The sequence below is a fragment of the Momordica charantia genome, assembly GCF_013281855.1.
Source record: "Momordica charantia cultivar OHB3-1 chromosome 5 unlocalized genomic scaffold, Mcharantia_2.0 BLBB01000005.1, whole genome shotgun sequence".
In the NCBI taxonomy this organism is placed as follows: domain Eukaryota; kingdom Viridiplantae; phylum Streptophyta; class Magnoliopsida; order Cucurbitales; family Cucurbitaceae; genus Momordica; species Momordica charantia.
Window position 1 is genome coordinate 12,413,358 of NW_028275163.1, and position 18,496 is coordinate 12,431,853.

Genomic DNA, 18,496 nt, shown 5'->3' on the forward strand with positions numbered 1-18,496 from the left:
ACTTTTTAATCGAGATATATATTTAAAGTCCAAATGAGTCCAAAACTATTTGTTTAAGATATTTTCATTTCAATTGATTTAGGAGATAAAAGTCTTTTTTTAATACAATATGTTGAGTCGAGATTCGAATTCACGATTTTTTGATCCGTAATATGTGGCTTAGCTAGTTAGCTATATTTATATTGTCTAGTAGAAAGAAATTTTATAGGATATAGAAAGGACATTTTTGGCACCAATTAATGAACCGTAGTCAATGTATATGATCAATGAAGTCATAACCGAAAAAATTTAACATGTTTATTTATTGTGACATGACAAAGGAATAAGTTTATTATTAACAAAATCACAATAATCTTTTGAAGAAAAATTGAACAAATATTTTTCTATCAATTGATACTGATCATCTAAGTTTGACATGATTCTTCAAAAAAGTAAATAGCATTTTTTTGGGTTAAAAAAACAGTTTAACTAACAATTTTTTTTTAAATATTTAGAATAAAATACTATTTTGGTTCTCGTATTTTCAAAAGGTTCACTTTGGTTCCTATACTTTTAATTTTAGTCTGTATATTTTTAAAATGTTCGTTTTAGTTTCTGTAATTTTATAATAAGTGACCGTTTTAGTCCCTATATATAAAATTTTAATACAAATTATACACATAATAGAAATCCTTTAATATAAAGTTAGGATATTAAGTATAGTGTTGAAATTGTGATAGAAAATATGAGATTAAAAATAAAATTAAACGACAAAAATGATAAATTTTTAAAATTACAGAGACTGAAACAAACATTTTGAAAGTAAAAGAAATAAAATGAACAAAAATTAAAAGTATCAAACAAAAATTAACCTTTTAATTTGAAGAGTAAATAGTGTTTTAAACAAGTTAAACCCTACATTTACTTAATTGTGTTAAAGAGTGAAAAGAGTTTGAAGGTTAGTTTGGTCAATTCATTGGCCAAGAAGATAGTTTAATTAATACGAAAAGGTGACTTAATCCATAAGAAAATCGTATATTGACTTCCTTCAACCATTTTTCACTATATAGGATTTTATAATTTATTTGTATTAACAAAAAAGAAAATAAAAAAAGAAGAAATTATATATTTATATTTCATTTCTGGAAAAGAAAAAAGGGAAAACGACCTCCGTTTCCTCTCTGTCTCTGATCTGTCGCTCTCCCTTTTTCTTTCGCTATCTCCAAAATTTGAACATCGACGCCGATTCTCTCTGTTCCAGGAACATACAAAGTTCTGTTCCTGCTTCTTCCCCTCTTCAACCTCTCGTTAATACACTTTTCGCCGCCTGATTTTGGAGCTTGCTTCCACAATGAACGATCTTCTTACGGTAATTTCCCCTGCCCAATGTATTCAGTTTCATTTTGATGTTTCTGCAGATGGGTTTTCTCGGAATTGTTGGAGGTTTTGATATGTGGGGTTCTTCTTGATCCATGCCTTGTTCTATAGCTTTTTCAATTTGTTCGATCCACTTTGCTATACTTTACATGATAGAGGAATTAGATTTTCTTTTTTCTTTTTTGTTGAATTTCACTTGTGGTTCGGAATAAGTTTAGAGCTCGGGGAGTTAATGGGGGAATTCAATTTGTGAATTCTGAACAATGCTCCAGGGCTGGGTAAAATATAGTTATTTCTACTGGTATTTTTACTACTCTGTTTTCTTTTGTTTATCTACTGGTTATCGGCAGGGGGATGATGGTATCTTAGTTCTTTAGTCCTGGACTCAATTTCGAATTTCTCTATTATGGGAAGTGATTTTTGACTTCTTACTATGTGTTCGTTGACTCTTACTTTTCTTCATGTAAAATTTAGACACTAATTTTTTTGGACGAAATATGATAAGAGATAGATGGCTAGGTCAGAACATGTGACTGAAACCTTATGCACTGAACGAAAAGTTGCAGGCTGAAACGATGGTGTTGTTCTAGGTGTGGAATTATCCTTTACTAAGTATGTTAAATATTGGTGCCATTTGCTCTTCTGGGTTAGCCACACTACTTTGTGTCATCAGGAATATCAGTATTTTGATACTCCTCCTTGTTTTATAATAAATGACCATTAATTTTAGGTTATCATTGAGTAAAGGGGAATATAGAGTCTTCCATAAGATGCCAATTTTCAGTTAGGGGGCAAGAACTTAGAATAGCATGGTTGCATGGGTGGATCATTTAATACCTTGCATCTTCATGCAAACTTCCTACAATGAACTCGTTTGATTAATCATCGTCTCTATGTCTGAGTAACTTTGAAAAAACTTGTACTTTCAAGATGCCAGTGAAGTCTAGATCTCTTTATTTCCATCTCTTGGCCTGTCGTCTATATCGTGAATAATAGGAGAGTAACAATAGAAAGACTATAGAGCAGACCAATAAGAAAAATCTGAAAATGGATATTGGTTTCTGGCATAGTCTAGAGTACTAATGGTTGCTTGTTCTAGTTACCCTTATTTCTGCCTCTTATTCCCAACCAAGCAAGAGGGAAGAAACAGGTTCAGCTTGCTGCATGGTGTGTAGGATACACTAAGCTTAGTTCTCTTCTCTTCTGACTTTTGGCTTTTCATATATACTGTGAAGTGTGAAGTATAAGAGATAACGATAGCTCCTCTGAGTTGGTGTTCATGTAGTGGTTAGTAGGTTCACTAACTTCAGTAGTCGTGTAAGGCCATCTCCACTTAAGATCTGATTGAGGATATGGTTTATTTTGTTTTGGGAAATGGAGAAAATTCTAAATTCTTGGAAGATCCTTGGAGTGGAAATACCCTGCTTATGGAGGCTTCCTAGGTTGTAAGGAAAAATTGTTCTGCAAGTTAAGGGGCTTTCTTTTTTTTTTTTTTTTTTTTTTTTTTTTTTTTGGGAGGGGGTGGGAAAAATGGGAAACAACTTTCATTAACACAAAACCTGAGGAGTTACTAGAGGGATCTCCAACTCGTTAAAGGCATGCTGACAGGGTAACTTCAAAAATCTTTAGACTTGAGAGTCCAAAAAAACAAAAAGAGTACATCTTCCTAAAGGAGCTCAATAGACTTCTCATCGTCTTTGAAAACTCTCATATTTTTCTCTATCCAAACTATCCACAAGATGCATTTCTGCTGAATGAAAGGAGAGGAGATCCACTAAAGATCTGCAAAGAGAAGATTGTGGTGGATCAACTCTGCGCTCATTTGATGTTGAAGGCACGATCCTGTTCCATAAAACTCGGGCAACTGGGCAATGATGAAAAAGGTTGCTAGTGCATTCATATTCCCTTTTGCATAAGGAGCAACAAAGGCTCTTTGGAATTGTAAGGTTCTTAAAAAGTGTAAAGTTTTTATATCGACCCTTACCATAGAAGGTTTCAACACTGTGGATAGAGTTCCAAAAGTAAAACTCTCCACTGCTCTTAATATTATGGAGGTGAAAAGAATTGAGAGATGTCATTATTTAGGTGTTGAATTGGTGCGTTACTATCCTAAAACTCTTTGGAATTCAATGGTGTTTCCATAGAACAATCTAAGATACTCTTATTCAGAATTTGTGTGGAAATTCGAAGGAAGGAAGAAAACACTATGGAGCGATGTTATTAAGGCCGTTGTTTAGGAACTTTGGCTTCAAAGAAATAGAATTTTTCAAGATTTTTATTTTTTAAATGATTTAGGGCCTTCTAATTGTAACGAGTGGACTGTTCAAAGTTTGTAGTTTATTACAAGGAGGATTTGTTTTTCTCTTTTGGCTTGAGATTGGTCTTTGGCTTACCTGATTTTGGTTTTCCTTTTCCATGTAGTTTCCACTAAATCAATGAATAGTGTTTCTCATTTCCAAAATATAACAGATCTAGAGGTGGGAAGAGGTGTGAGACAGCTAAATGTTTGGCATCTAGTTGGTACATCCTTCCTTAGGGTTTCAGCTCTCTAATTTCTTTTGTTGTTTATGCCAATTGGAGCCCTTTTTTGGTCTCTGGTAGATACCTTATCTACCTCTTCTGTAATCTTCTTTTGTGTTAGTAATACTACAAGTATCCTATCGGAAACTTCAAGACCAAAGAACAAAAGAAAGAGAAGTAAAGGACTATACTATTTGGAAGCATGCAATTGTGCTTGGTGTTTGTTTTAAGTTACATCAATACATTCTAAATTATTTATGGGAAAGTTTAATTTGAAATGAAAATTAACTGAAGAGCTAAGCACGAGGATGTTTTGGGCTTCACAGTGGAAATTTGTTTTTGCCATCTTTTATCCTTCACTGTTGCTTTGATATTAATCTCAGCATTAATATTCATTTTAGGATTCTTTTACTTTATCACCTTTTAGATGTACTTTTCGTTACTTGAATAAAAGTTATAACTTCCATTAACGGTACTTCATAACGTTTTTGAAGGATTCCTTTGAGATCCCTCGGGGTCAACCTTATAGAGGAGGAGACATTGAGCTAGGGGATCTGGGCATGGAGGATTTCTTTAAGAAGGTGTTTGAATTAATTTCTTTTGCTCTCTTATGGTTTTAGCAAGTAGTAAATTTGATGTTGCAATTTAAGAATGTTTCCAATGACTCGGTAAGGGTATATACATTATACCTGTTTATCTTGTCTTCTATCTTATGCAGGTTCAAGATATTGAAAAACAGAATGAAAAGCTGGATAGGTTACTGAGAAAGCTCCAGGTATAAACGTGAACTATACCTCCTTTGTCGTATTTGTTGTTATTTTGAATGCATCTCCTTGGACAACTCTAAGTTAACTCAAATGTAGTAGGGTCACCAAAGGCACAGTCAATAATCTAAGATAATATTTTCAAAGAGGGATTCTTAATAATATTTATTGTCATAAAGTTATATAATCTTTAAAAAGAATATTTGTTATAATAAATATACAATTTTCTACCAAATTTTTTCCACCACTAACATCCATATTATATACAATTTTGGAGATATTATGATGCTGTTTTATGGGAAGTGTGAAGTGAGCTTTGAACTGCCTTGTATGATTTAGCTATCCTTTAATTTAAGGAAAAAACCATGTCTACACCTAAACTTGGCAAGATATATCAATTTTCACTATAAACTCTTAATTTATCAAATTGAACCATAAACTTAAATAGCTGTTACAATTTTACCCTATATTCAATTTTTGCTAATTCACCGACTAATTTTTTTTTTAAATTATGTAAACAGCTCTGAAAACTCACTAATTTAATAAAAATCAAGCTTTGCACAAAATTGACCATTAATTACATCCGCTAAAACTTGCAAATTTCAACCTAAAAAAGAAAAGAAAAAAAAACTAGCTATTGTGATTTTTGTCTGAATTATATCAATTTCATTTCAAATATATGGTTTACCATTTATTTGGCAGAGAATTTTTTTTTCAACAAAATCTGGTTAAATTGCAACATTTTTTAAAGTTTAAGGTAAAGACTGCAACATTTATCCAATTTTATGGTGCAATTTGATGAAATTGTTAGTTTGAGTAAAATTTGATATACCTTGCCAAAGTTCAGGGTTAAAGTTGATATTTTCCCTTTAATTTATTTTCAAGCTGCAAGAAAGCTTAGCCTAAGAACAGATGAAAAATGTCATATTTTGGTTATTAAGTATTCATCAAAGTATTGGGAATTACTATCCTTTTCTGCTCTGTTGTGTCAAAATTTGCTTCCAGGATTCACATGAGGAGTCCAAAGCTGTGACTAAAGCTCCAGCAATGAAAGGTAATCTATATAATCACTCATAAATCCTAATTACCTATTTTTATATATCAATTAAAAGTTGTATCTCGTTCCAAAAAAACTCCTAATAACCTAATTTACATGCAAAAGAGACTTGCTATAGAAGTTGATTTGCATAACATTGTTTTTGGTTTCTATTGCATGTAGTCAGTGATCTGCCGAATTGTCTTATGTTATCATGGGATGCAATATTGCTAGAACAATACACTAGTGCCATTTTTTAGTGTAATATGAAGGCTTAGAAACATGCATTGATGAGAGACATCTAAAAGATTATTCTACATGACAGTTTCAACAGGTTCAATAAAATTTATTATGGGTTAAACTTTGGAGGAAACTGCTTTTCTTCTCTTTTGTCTTTTCTTCTTTATTCTTATTTTAATTTATATTATTTGTTTTTTATAAGAAATGAATATTTCGTTGTTATGGTGAAATATAAAAAAGAGGCAAGAAAATCGAAAGCTATTGTAAGTTACATAAAAGCCTTCCAATTTGTCAAATAATCAACCAATCTATAATTTGAGGAGGGAGAGTAAAATTTACACCAACTAAGCGTAGAAAGAAAACTGTGCTTTTTTTTTTTTAACAAGAAACAACTTTTCATTGATATATGAAAAGGAGAAAAGGTTCAAGAATATAAACTCTCATAGGAGTGAGAGAAAAAGGAAAAGATGAAAGCAAAATATAGCTTGACAAAGAGCAATACAATCAACATGAGAGTGATATCAAAAGCCAACAAAAGAAACAAGCTAACTTCAAACAAAGAGATCCACCAAGATGTGATGACACACAAGAGAATTCAAACAAAAGAGAAAGAAAACTGTGCTATGAATCTAAGAGAGAGAGAGGACTCCTTGAAACATGGAACCAACGGTAAAAATTTTAGAAGGGCTGGGGGGCCATAACAATTTATTATCTGAGACTGTTGGTGAAACTGTATGTTGAGATATTCGTTTAATGAATTAATTAACCCAATCCATCAGCTTAAACTTTTGGATTGAGTGGTGGTTTATTCATCCTTAACATGGTATCAGAGCGGGAGGTCCTATGTTCGAATCCCTACGTTGTTGTTTCCTCCCCATTTATTATAATTTCCACTTGTTGGGTCTTGTTGCAAATTTCCAAGCTCGCAAGTGGGGGGTGGGTACTCATTTAATGAATTAAATTTACTCAATCCATCAGCTTAAACTTTTGGGTTGAGTGGTGGTTTATTGTGAGAGTCCTATTAGGGGTATAGAGGAATATTAGTTTGTTAGTATGAAGGGGTAGTATGGTAATTAGAATGGTAATTAGTTAGGAGAGTTGTTATAAATAAGGGTGGTAGGTAGAGGAGGAAGATATCTTGGGAATAGTATTTTGGTGAATGACTTGAGAGAGTTCTTGGGAGAGAGATAGCCCTCTCGAAAGGCTATCGGTATTGTAATTATTATTTTGAATTGAAATATAGTGTTCTTGTTAGGTTCTTGTAATCGGATACCTAACATTTATTCATCCTTAACACTGTAGAGTGTAAATGTGAGAGAGTGGCCTATTCGTCAATTCCCTCATCCTAGAGCAATCTACAAAAGCACGTCTCATGTCTACAAGGGAATAGACCAGACCTTGTATACCATGGCATATTTGAAGGTAGTGAGAGCGTAGTGCCAAGGTATCATTATTCATCAAATTATCATTCCAGAAACTGATGTCGCTCCCTCTGCCAAATTTTCCAAGTGCTCTACTTTTGACTTGGACAACCAGCTTGGTGATAAGTGACCATGGACCATAGTATCGGGATGCGTTAGTGCTTTGCCAAGAGTCTGTTCCTCTTTCTGCAGCTTCATGTGATGACTCTTCTCCAAAGGGATTCTTTTTTCAGTGAGATATCACCAAATCCATTTGAAAAACAAAGTTTGGTTCCTCACTTTTATATTGCCAATTCCCAGACCTCCATAAAAAATAGGTAGGTTGCTGCACCTGCTTCCAGTGACATGGTGTGATTTCCCCCCATTTTTGGCTCTAGACCATAGAAAGTCTCTGAAGAGTTTTTTCATGCTGTTTGTACAAGTATAGGGAACCGACCAACTAACCCAACCAATGGTGGTTGGTCGGTTTTGAGACCATGTCAGTCGGTGGTCGATTTTGCATAGTTGGTCAGTCGGCCCATAGAGAGTTATAAGGAACTGACCAACTGACCCATATGTAAAGAAAATAAAATAAATAAAATAAATTTTAGGCCTCCTTAGGGTTTCTTACTGTCCCTTCCCCTCCCTCCCAGCCATAGGCCATTTTCTTCCTCCCAGCAATCCCCTGCTCTCGCTTCTCAGTCTCCGCTCTCCATCCTAGCCGCCCCTATTATCAGTCTTCATCCAGCTGATAGCTCCCCTTCTCTCAGTCTCCATCCCACCCGATTGCCCCCCCTCCCAGGTTCCATCTCTCTCATTTTTCCTTCAACTTCAAACTGTACCTTGGTCCCTCTCTGTTTCAGTTCTACCTCCCAGCCTCTCAATCTTACCGTCTCACACACAGTCTCTCTCTCTTCTAGTTTCAAAAAACAAAAAACAATAATAACAATAATAACTGTTGGTTTAAACCGAAACCGGCCGAACCGGCGGCAAGAATACAACACAAAAAAATGTCAATTTCTATTTCTAGAAATCGAGACCGATGAACGGGTCCAGATTACATATAATTGCTTGTGTAATAGTCAACCGTCCACCTTTAGATCTGTATGTAGGTTGATGGTTTTCCATACTGTTTGAATACTATACCTATGTACAATTATTTTGGCCCAAGAATGGCTAATCAAGATTTCAAGAAATGTTATGTAGAACTTTTTTCTCAAATTATGGTTGTGGATTGAGCATGTTGGGATCACGATTATGCAAATCAACTAATCAAACGCTGAAGAACTCCATTTTATCTCGACATTATATGGGTGTATGTCATTCTATTAACTTTCTATACTGGTCTTGGAGATTAATATAATCTAGTTTCATTTAGCTAAACAAAAATATAATTTTTTTATAAAATAATTTGTAATCTAAATTTTAGTATATGCTTATTTACCAACTCAAAGGCTGCATGGTCAGTTTACGTGATATCTATGTGGCTGCTTAAGATTCCATTGTTGTCTACCTTACCGATGTGTCTTGTTCTCCAGCAATCAAACAACGGATGGAAAAGGATGTCGACGAAGTTGGAAAAGTTGCACGTTCAGTAAAGACCAAAGTCGAGGAACTTGACAGAGAGGTGAGTTCTTTTGCTGCGTCAACTTGATATTGCATGTTCTTTATGAATAACCTTTTGTTAACTGTCATACCCTTTGCCAAGTGATTACCAAATTTGACCATGATTCCTAAAGAAAGGATTGCTAAGGCCGCCTTCCACATTTTTCATTTTTGGGGTGTTGGTGTTCCAGAATCTCGCAAATAGGCAGAAGCTCGGGTGTGGAAAAGGATCAGGCGTAGATAGATCAAGAACAGCTACTACTCTGTATGTTATATACAAACTCTTCAGTTTCATTTTTAACTTTTTTTAACTTTTCATGATTGTTCCCACGTTCATGGAAGAATTGTATCATAATGCAAGATAAATTTACTAACCATTAATTTAATGGTGTGTTTTCTTCCATCACCATCTATTGGTCAACTTCTGTTAGATGAAACTAATAGATGTACTAGACCTATATAAATGTGTGCATTCAGAATATGGACATAAAAATGGCCTCTTTTAGCTATTCCAATTTGGTCTAGTTAGAGAGGATGGGGTTAGAAAACAATTGATAGATAGTTCTTCCATTGCTTTTTTCTCAGCATTGTGATTTTCTTTTGGATAAGAGACAAGAAAGAGATAACATTCAAAAGGCATGAGCACCAAACAAGACAGCCCAAAGGGAAAAAGGACAAGGCTTCCCTGCTTCTAGAGAGAGAGTCAAACAAAAAGCCTTTAATCTAGGTTAATCGTAGAGGAGGTGTAGTTACAAAAAACACTTGTGAATAGCTTTTCACTTGGATTGAACTATATAAAATCACAAATATAGTCAAACGAATTACATTTATCTGTAAAATTTACCGTTTCTTTCCTTTTAAATGCACCACGAAAGGGCATTTCTGGCATTCACTCAAAGCATTCTACCTTTTTTCACTACCAACCTGACAGAATCTCAGGAAGCCAGCTTTCAATATTGTTCAGGCAGCACCATTCTAAGCCAAACCTTTTACAAATAAACCCCTAGAGCTTTGCAGCAAAATTGAAGTGAATAAAGAGATGGGATAGAGATTCTTCATTGCTCTTATGCAATACACACATTTGTGGGAAGAGCCGCATATAAGTGAGTCTCCTTTGAACTTCGTCTAGAGTATTTATCCTACTGTGAGCTATCTTCCAGATGAAGAAATTAACCTTTTTTGGGGGCATAACTTTACCAGATTAAATTGAACAATGTTGTTGGGACACTTTTAAAGGAGGGAGTAATACTTTGGATTTGACATAGATATGAGAAAAGAATTGTCAGATAACATGGCGCCTCTCTTCTTTGCATCTTGTTTTGTAGGAATATGAGTTCTGTTTTGTGAAAGACTGTTGGAGAGGAGAGAGAAGATTTCCTTCTGGAGTTTGATGAGAAATCCGAAGGAAGCTCAAGGGCTGGCAAAGGTTGTAAAAGGGACTTTGCCATGTGTCAACTCACACTGAGCTACAAGCTCTACTTTTATAATTTTTCCAGGCCTTCCAAGTGGAGATCCTCTACAATTCTCTTGTGCGTCTTCAACTCCCCTTCATGCTGCCCTCTTACCCAGTGATAGACCCTTCACCCTTGGTTATTAATGTAAATTGTAGGAAGATGATTAATGGTGTGAATCAAGTGTGCGAGCTGACTGTTAAGAGCTGCGAGGTTCTTGTGGTTAGTTAGTTACACTGTAAGCATGGCTAATCTGTAATTAGAAATATATAAACTTCATGTATGGTTAGAAGAGGTAGCTTTTGGCTCTGGCTTGAGTCTTGGAGAGTAGAGAGTATGTAGCTCTCGAATCTTAAGTTTACTCTACCCTCCAGTTGGTTGGTATGTATCTCAGTTATCAATAATGGTTGAACTCTCTCAACCGTAATGGTACTCTACACTCTGCTCTGATTGTTGGCTTTTGGGTGGGGACTTTAATGCTATTAGATGGGCCAAAGAAAAATCCACCTTCAGAAGAACCACCAGACACATGAATTGTTTCAATTCATTTATCAATCATGCAAACTTGCACGACATCCCCTTAACAAATGGTCTCTACACATGGTCGGATTTCCGTGATCCTCCTACCCTTATCCTCATTGACAGATTTCTAGCTACATCCGATTTTCTCCAGAAATTCCAGAATGCTGTCTCCAAACGCGTACATAGACCAACATCTGATCACTTTCCTATACACCTCTCATTTGGACTAAACAATTGGGGCCCCACTCCTTTCAGGTTTGAAAGCGCTTGGTTACAACACCATTCCCTATTGCCATTGGTTGAATATTGGTGGATCAACACTCCCCTTAGAGGCTGGCCCCAGGCACGGTTTTATACGGAAGCTAAAAGGGCTTAAAATTGTTATCAAAACTTGGAGCAAATCGATTTTTGGAAGCATCACCCTCCAAAAAAATCAACGTTTATCGGAAATATCCCTTTTGGACAGCATGGAGGAAACAGGAACTTTGCTTGGAGGAAGCAGGAACTTTGCTTCCTATACAACACACACAGAGATGAACCCTCAAAGCACATCTTCTTTCTTTGATTGCAAACGAGGAGATTATATGGCTTCAGTGGTGTAAATCTAAATGGCTAGAGGCTGGAGATCTTAACACTTCCTTCTTCCACAGCATCGTTGCTGCAAAGAGACGGAAAAGCTCCATAACTGAAATCCTTTCACAAGAAGGTAACAGTCTCCTTGAAGAAAAGGATATTGAGGCTGAATTTCTATCTTTTTTTTGACAGATTATACACTAAAATGTTAGGCAGCAGAGTTCTCCCACCATCCTTAGAATGGCATCCGATCTCTCCACAACAAAGCCTTGATATTGAACAACCTTTTACAGAGGAAGAGATTTGGCGAGCTGTCAAGAACTTAGGGACGAACAAGTTCCCTAGCTCGGATGGATTCACAGTCGAGTTCTATAAAAAATTTTGGAACATCCTTAAGGCAGACATCATGAGAGTGTTCCAAGATTTTTTTAAAACCGGAATTATCAAGGCAAGCCTCAATAAAACATATGTTTGCGTCATCCCAAAGAAGCTTGATGCCCGGAAGGTTGGAGACTTTTGCCCAATCAGCCTCATCTCTTGTTTCTACAAGATTATCGCCAGAGTACTATCAGAACGATTAAAAGGCTTGCTGCCTCATACGATCACTAAGGAGCAATCAGCATTTGTTGCCGGGAGACAAATTCTTGATGCACTTGAGACAAATTGCTAATGAACTATAGAAGACTGGGACAGAATCAACAGAAAGGGAGTGGTTATCAAACTTGACATTGAAAAAGCTTTTGATAAGGTGGATTGGGATTTCCTTATTGCTGTCCTTAAAGCAAAAGGATTTGGATCCACTTGGAGAAGATGGATTAGGGGATGCATCTCCTCTGCAAACTATTCCATCATCATCAATGGTAGACCAAGAGGCAAGATAATCGCTTCTAGAGGCCTATGGCAAGGTGACCCTTCATTTCTTTTCTATTTATCATGGTGGCTGATGTGTTTAGTAGATTGATGAATCAAGCAGCTGGCACAAACCTCATCAAAGGTTTTGACCTAGGAAATAACTCTATGGAAGTCCACCATCTACAATTTGCAGATGACACCATTCCTTTCTCCCCTTTTGATGATCTCTCCCTCATCAAATGACAGCATTTTCCCTAAGGCTGGACAAGAACCTTCAGCATTATGGCATCAAGTGGTGGAAAGCATTTACGGTTTGAGTGATCTTGGTTGGTTCTCAGGGGAAAAACCGAAAGGGTGCACAAGATGTCCTTGGATAAACATCTCCCGTCATTGGAAAAAGGTTGCTTAAGGAAGAGGAAGCTGAAGAATTCATTGATCTACTGGCTGTTCTTAACTCCTATATTCCGAATAACATCGAAGGCTTCAGGATTATTTTCAGTTGCATCTCTCTGCAAATCCTCCACGGTTTCACCTCTAATGCCTTCTGATTTATTTAAGGCTATATGGAAAACAAAAAGTCCAAAGTAGGTGTGCTTCTTTGTTTGGATTATCATCAAAGGGAGGCTGAATACTGCTAACGTCCTTCAAAGAAAGCATTCTGCTTCCTGTCTACAACCTTCAATTTGTGCTTTTTGTCAAGCTAATGGGGAGGATCTGTTTCACATATCCTTTCAATGCCCCTTCTCATTGCATTGTTGGTCTATGTTATTCAAAGAATTTAATCTGTCACGGGTCTTCAGCAACTCAGCAGTGGATAACATTCTTCATCTATTCCTTGGCCCGGTCTTGCCCCCACAAAGGCGTCTGTTGTGGTTAAATGCTTTCAAAACCTTGCTATACGAGCTCTGGTATGAAAGGAACCTCCGAATCTTCAAGGATCGTCGTAAATCTCTGCTGGATCGATTCAGTTTGGCTAAATTTAAGGCTTCACAGTGGTGCTCATTGTCATCTTTGTTTGAGAATTACTCTCCCTCCCTTATTTGTTTTAATTGGGGAGGTTTCAACTGCTCTCTTCATTCTTAGTTAATTTTCTATTTTTAACTTTTATCATTTTCACTCTTTCGAGAGTTTGTATCCTTGAACATTTTTCATTCATTTTTATTAATTCAATGAGAAGTTTGTTTCTTGTTAAAAAAAAACATGTTCACCATTTTTAGGAAGTTTCTAGTCTCAATATCAACCGCCAAAAATCGGAGATTCTGGGGGTTAATCTGATGCAACTGAGCTGGATTCCACAGCAATAAAGTTGATTGCAAAAAGGGTTCATGGCCTAATACCTATCTCGGGCTTCCACTTCATGGCCATTATAGATCTCTATCATTTTGGGACCCAGTGGTAGAGAAAGTGAAGAAAAGATTACTCTCTTGGAGGAACTCATTCATCTCAAAAAGGGGACGACTTACCCTCATCCAAGCTACTCTCTCCAACCTACCCACATATTATCTATCCCTTTTCCCTATTCCATCTGTTGTTGCCCAATCTATTGAAAGCTTTATCAGGAATTTTATTTGGCAGGACAATCGTGAACACAAAGGCACAAATCTTGTCAGGTGGGAAATTGCTCAACAACAGATTGAAGAAGGAGGATTGGGTTTCAACAATATGAAGCTGAAAAACAGGGTGCTCCTTGCTTAATGGACGTGGAGGTATTTAAAAGAAAGATCATCCCTTTGGAGGGAGGTTATTGAAGCAAAATATGGAAGATCCATCTGGAATCACAAACGGGTATCTTACACCATACCAATCTGTAAAGTCCTTGGAGAGCTATCATCAAATTACAAGATTTGATCTATGAACGGGTGACTAATGCTGTTGGTAATGGTTATGGTACTTCTTTTTGGAAATCCCCCTTGATTTTGGATGAACCTCTTGCAAACATATACCCCCTCTTATATGCTCTTTTATAAAAAAGGAAGCACCTATAAAGGACTTTTGGTCGACTGAAACATAAGCTTGGAATCTGGGATTAAGGAGAAATCTTAAAGAAGAAATTGTTGAATGGGAAGCACTCTCACACAAGCTTTCTCCGGTTTTTTTGACAGAGGAAGATGACACAGTCATTTGGAGGCTTGAACCAAACGGCAACTTTTCAGCTAGCTCTCTCACCAAAGATCTAACACACCAATCCTCGGCCTCTTATACAAAACTATACAAAAGCATTTGGGAAGGCCTATACCCTAAAAAAGTAAAATTCTTTCTTCGGGAGTGCAGCCACAGAGCCATCAATACCTCCGATAAGCTCCAAAGAAGAATGCCTTATATGTCCATATCACCTCACTGGTGCCTGCTGTGCAGATCAGCCTCCGAATCAATACACCATTTATTTGTTTCGTGTACATTTGCATCAGCCTTTTGGAACTTCCTCCTCCTCTCGTTTGGATGGTACACTGCCTTCACATAGATCTCCCCATCCTGATGGAGACAACTCTCACAGGTCACCCATTTACAAAGGAATAGAAAATTCTTTGGGAGCACTTTATCAGAGCATTTCTCTGGATAACATGGAGAGATCGAAACAATCGAACATTCACCGTTAAAGATCTTCCCTATGACAGGATTTTTGGAGTCCATAGTTTTTTGGGTTATATCTTGGAGCAAATTTTCTCCCCTCTTTCGCCACTATAGTTTTACCTCCCTATTAATCAATTGGAAGTCCTTCATGTAACCCTTTTTGGGTCTTTTGTAATTTCATACCATCAATGAAATTGTTTCTTTCAAAAAAAAAAAAGGTACTCCTTCAATAGAGTTGGAAATAGTATAGAAGTCTTTGGTACCATTTATCTCCCTTGTAAAATAATTGGTCAATGACCAAGCTGAAGGGTTGGCCCCCTTCCCTCATGCAAGGAATTCTTGATGTGTGATCGTTCCACCTATCTTTTTGAAGTATCTTTCTGCATGAAAAATTCCACCCATGGGGGATCACTTCCATCTAACAGAGGTCGTTCCAACTTGCAGAGTGAAGATTCGTACATTCTTTTTTCATTCCTCTTAGTTTCGTGTTTCTCCCAACATTTTCACTCCTCCCTAGGCCTCTAATGGATTTTCCCCTTTAACGGTTTCTTTTGCATCGTCGGTACATTCTGTCACCTGTTGATCCTCAAAAGTTACTTACTCTCTCCAGAAGTTGCAATGTTCTTCTACATCTCAGGAGTATTTTGGGCTTCTTCAACCGACATCTCCAATCGTGATTCCATTGGCTTCTATTGGGAGAGACCCTTTCTATTATGCACTAGATAAACTGAAGCTCAAATGGTGAAGAAATGAGTCTGAAGCTTGGTAATTCAAAGTTATTAGACTTTTGAGAGGTCTGAAGCTTTCCACAAAATCCTGAGTATTAACCTGCCTAACTTCCATTACTCTACTTGCTATATAATATTCTTCTTCTTTCAGAAATGGGTCCCACTAACATCCTATTACAAAATGGCCTACTGTCAAATACTTGGAAAGGTTCAGTCTTAGTAGAGGCTAACTCAAACAGTCTCACCCGATTAGACAGGTTACAAATTTTATCTTGACCAACTAAGAAAAAAAGAGGGAATATCATAGGCAAACAGCAGATGACTTAGTTCAATGTTTATTTATAGATGTTGTATTGAATAGTCAAATGGTGTCTTCTTGGATTTTGTATTTTGGCTATAAATTCAAGTCAAAGTTCAGTTTTTGTTTTTCAAATTTGTTCTGATTCCTAGTGCTCCCTCAGTTTGTTAACTTCTCGATGTCATGATAAATATATTTGCTATGAACTGAATTTCTCATTGTTGATTGCATTATTTTGTCTTAGTGCCTTGAAAAAGAAGTTGAAAGACAAGATGACTGAATTCCAGGTAAGTTTTATTGATCTCTTTGTTGGATTGAAGTCATTATTGCCTAAGATCATGGGTTGAATACATGCATTGTAACATTGATTGTAGATTTTACGTGAAAAAATTCAACAAGAGTACCGGGAGGTTGTTGAGAGACGGGTTTTCACAGGTTTGATCCCTCGGTCATAGAAACTATGGTCCTTAAGTTTTATAATTTTGGAGTTATAATTGACACCATTGACTTCTATGGTTTACAGTCACGGGTGCAAGGGCTGACGAGGAGGTAGTCCTTCTACTATTATTAGAATTTCAGTTGATAATGCTTTGAAGTGCCATGCTTCAATTGTTATATGAACGTGCAGACGATCAAGAAATTAATTGAATTGTTATATGAACGTGCAGACGATCGAGAAATTAATTGAAACTGGGGATAGTGAACAAATTTTTCAGAAGGCAATTCAAGAACAAGGGCGAGGACGGGTCTGTCGTTTTGCCCTTATCATCCCTTCCCCTTCCTCCTTTCCTCTGTCACTTTCTTTGCTCTGAAGTATAAACGATGGATGGATGTTTATACTTAGAATCTTTACTGTGACACACCATTATTAATTAATGCCAAGGTCATCAGTATACTTCAAATTTCTGTGCCTTGATTCATTGATTTTGATATTCTTCTTTTCCAAATATTTGTTTATATTACTTTGTAGGTAATGGACACTCTAGCTGAAATTCAAGAGCGACACAGTGCAGTTAGAGAACTAGAGAGGAAGCTGCTCGAGCTACAGCAGGTACATTAGTAGATTTTATGCATCCAGGCACTGTTTCTTCATTCCCTAGAAGTGGTAGCTACGTAAACTCGAATATTAAGAGGAAAAGTTTTCAACTGTCAACCATACAATGATTAGTATAAGTTGTGTTTGGTGATCCTGACATATGTATCATTTCACTCATAAATTTGCTTATAATTCAATATCCTACTTTAATGTAATGTCTTTTATGCAAGTGCCAAATCTATCCAGCAGGTTCTTATTTTGAGACAGAAGCTGGTCCTGTGATTTGATTTTATGGCTACTTCAACGAAAACAAATCCTACAATTTTTATTTAGATACTTCTAGAAAACTGGAGAAAAAATAAGTAATTTTAGTTACGGTCTAGTCTAGTGTCTTCCTTCATACCTATTTAACTTTGAATGATATTTCATTAATTGGATTGGTCATAAATCCTTGGGGAATTTGTGAAAGTACATTAATTAAAACATTAGCATCTCTTGTAAGTGCTTCTGGGGAGTAGTATCTTAGGGAAAGTTGCATGGAAGGAGAATAGTTGTGGGTTTTCAATGTTTAGACAACAATCAGAAAAGGATTCTCTTTCCCTCTCCTTTTCATCTTTCCTTTCTTCTGATTGTCTGGCTCACACAGAAGAATGACTACATAACATCTACCAATTATCCTCAACTTTCCAGGTATTTCTAGACATGGCGGTGTTGGTAGATGCACAAGGGGATATGCTCGACAATATCGAATCACATGTAATATTATTTTGATCTTGAAATAGCATCACTTCGGAATTTTTGGTATTAATACTGTAATTAAATGTAAAATGATCGAACTCATAACCGTGTTACCAGGTCACAAGTGCAGTAGATCATGTGCAACAAGGGAATACCGCTCTTCAAAAGGCGAAGAAGCTGCAAAAGAATTCGAGGAAATGGATGTGCATTGCCATCATAATCCTTCTAATCATTGTTGTGGTCATAGTAGTGGGAGTCCTTAAGCCATGGAATAATGGTAAGGGTGCCTAAGTGCCCATCATCTCTCTGTATAAATATATCATTTCAAGAGATTTGTACCTTTGCCTGAACCTACCATTTGTGTTGATTTATGTTATCCATTTTTGGAACAAAGATGCTGGTGTGTCATATTGTTTTCAACATGAAATATATATATATATATATATATGAGCATATTCTTTATACCTTCTACAAACTGCCCATTTTCTTGACCATTCTGTATAGCTATGCACTTTTTTTTTTCTTTTCATTTTTTATTTCTTTCAAGTTCAGTTCATGGACTTCCCTGACGGGCTTCACTATGAGCTGTATGTGAGATAACTATGACTTAATGGTTATTGAATATGTGGTGGCAAGAAGATATTTAAACTTGTGAAGAAATCTATTTCTTTTTATCTTTAGTGTTCTGTGTCATTCATTGAATTTAAGGAATAGCTACCCTGAAACTGTGATTTTGTTTTATGGGGCAAAATGATCTGGGTACTGTTACTCTATCAATGTACTGTGAAAATACTGGTTAAAAAGCC

General features: G+C 36.3%; 1 protein-coding gene and 1 long non-coding RNA gene across 2 annotated transcripts; both read left to right on the forward strand.

Moving 5' to 3' along the window:
• Nucleotides 1–1,129: 1,129 nt before the first annotated feature.
• Nucleotides 1,130–18,152, forward strand: LOC111025421 (syntaxin-132). Its single transcript, XM_022303284.2, has 13 exons — nt 1,130–1,348; nt 4,371–4,457; nt 4,595–4,651; nt 5,646–5,694; nt 8,855–8,943; nt 9,113–9,186; nt 16,161–16,203; nt 16,291–16,351; nt 16,440–16,465; nt 16,585–16,662; nt 16,887–16,967; nt 17,643–17,708; nt 17,808–18,152. Exons 1-13 carry the CDS (start codon nt 1,331–1,333, stop codon nt 17,979–17,981), a joined length of 903 nt encoding a protein of 300 aa, XP_022158976.1. The 5' UTR covers nt 1,130–1,330; the 3' UTR covers nt 17,982–18,152.
• LOC148211336 (uncharacterized) lies at nt 9,198–15,111 on the forward strand. The gene is made up of 2 exons (XR_015790697.1): nt 9,198–10,024; nt 10,247–15,111. It is a non-coding gene; the product is annotated as an uncharacterized LOC148211336 (long non-coding RNA).
• Nucleotides 18,153–18,496: the final 344 nt, after the last annotated feature.

Excerpts from the sequence above, each read along its gene's own strand:
- LOC111025421 (XM_022303284.2), top strand. Across the intron at positions 4,458-4,594 it reads TGGAGGATTTCTTTAAGAAG|GTTCAAGATATTGAAAAACA; the intron begins GTGTTTGAATTA and ends TATCTTATGCAG. Across the intron at positions 16,352-16,439 it reads TGAGAGACGGGTTTTCACAG|TCACGGGTGCAAGGGCTGAC; the intron begins GTTTGATCCCTC and ends TATGGTTTACAG.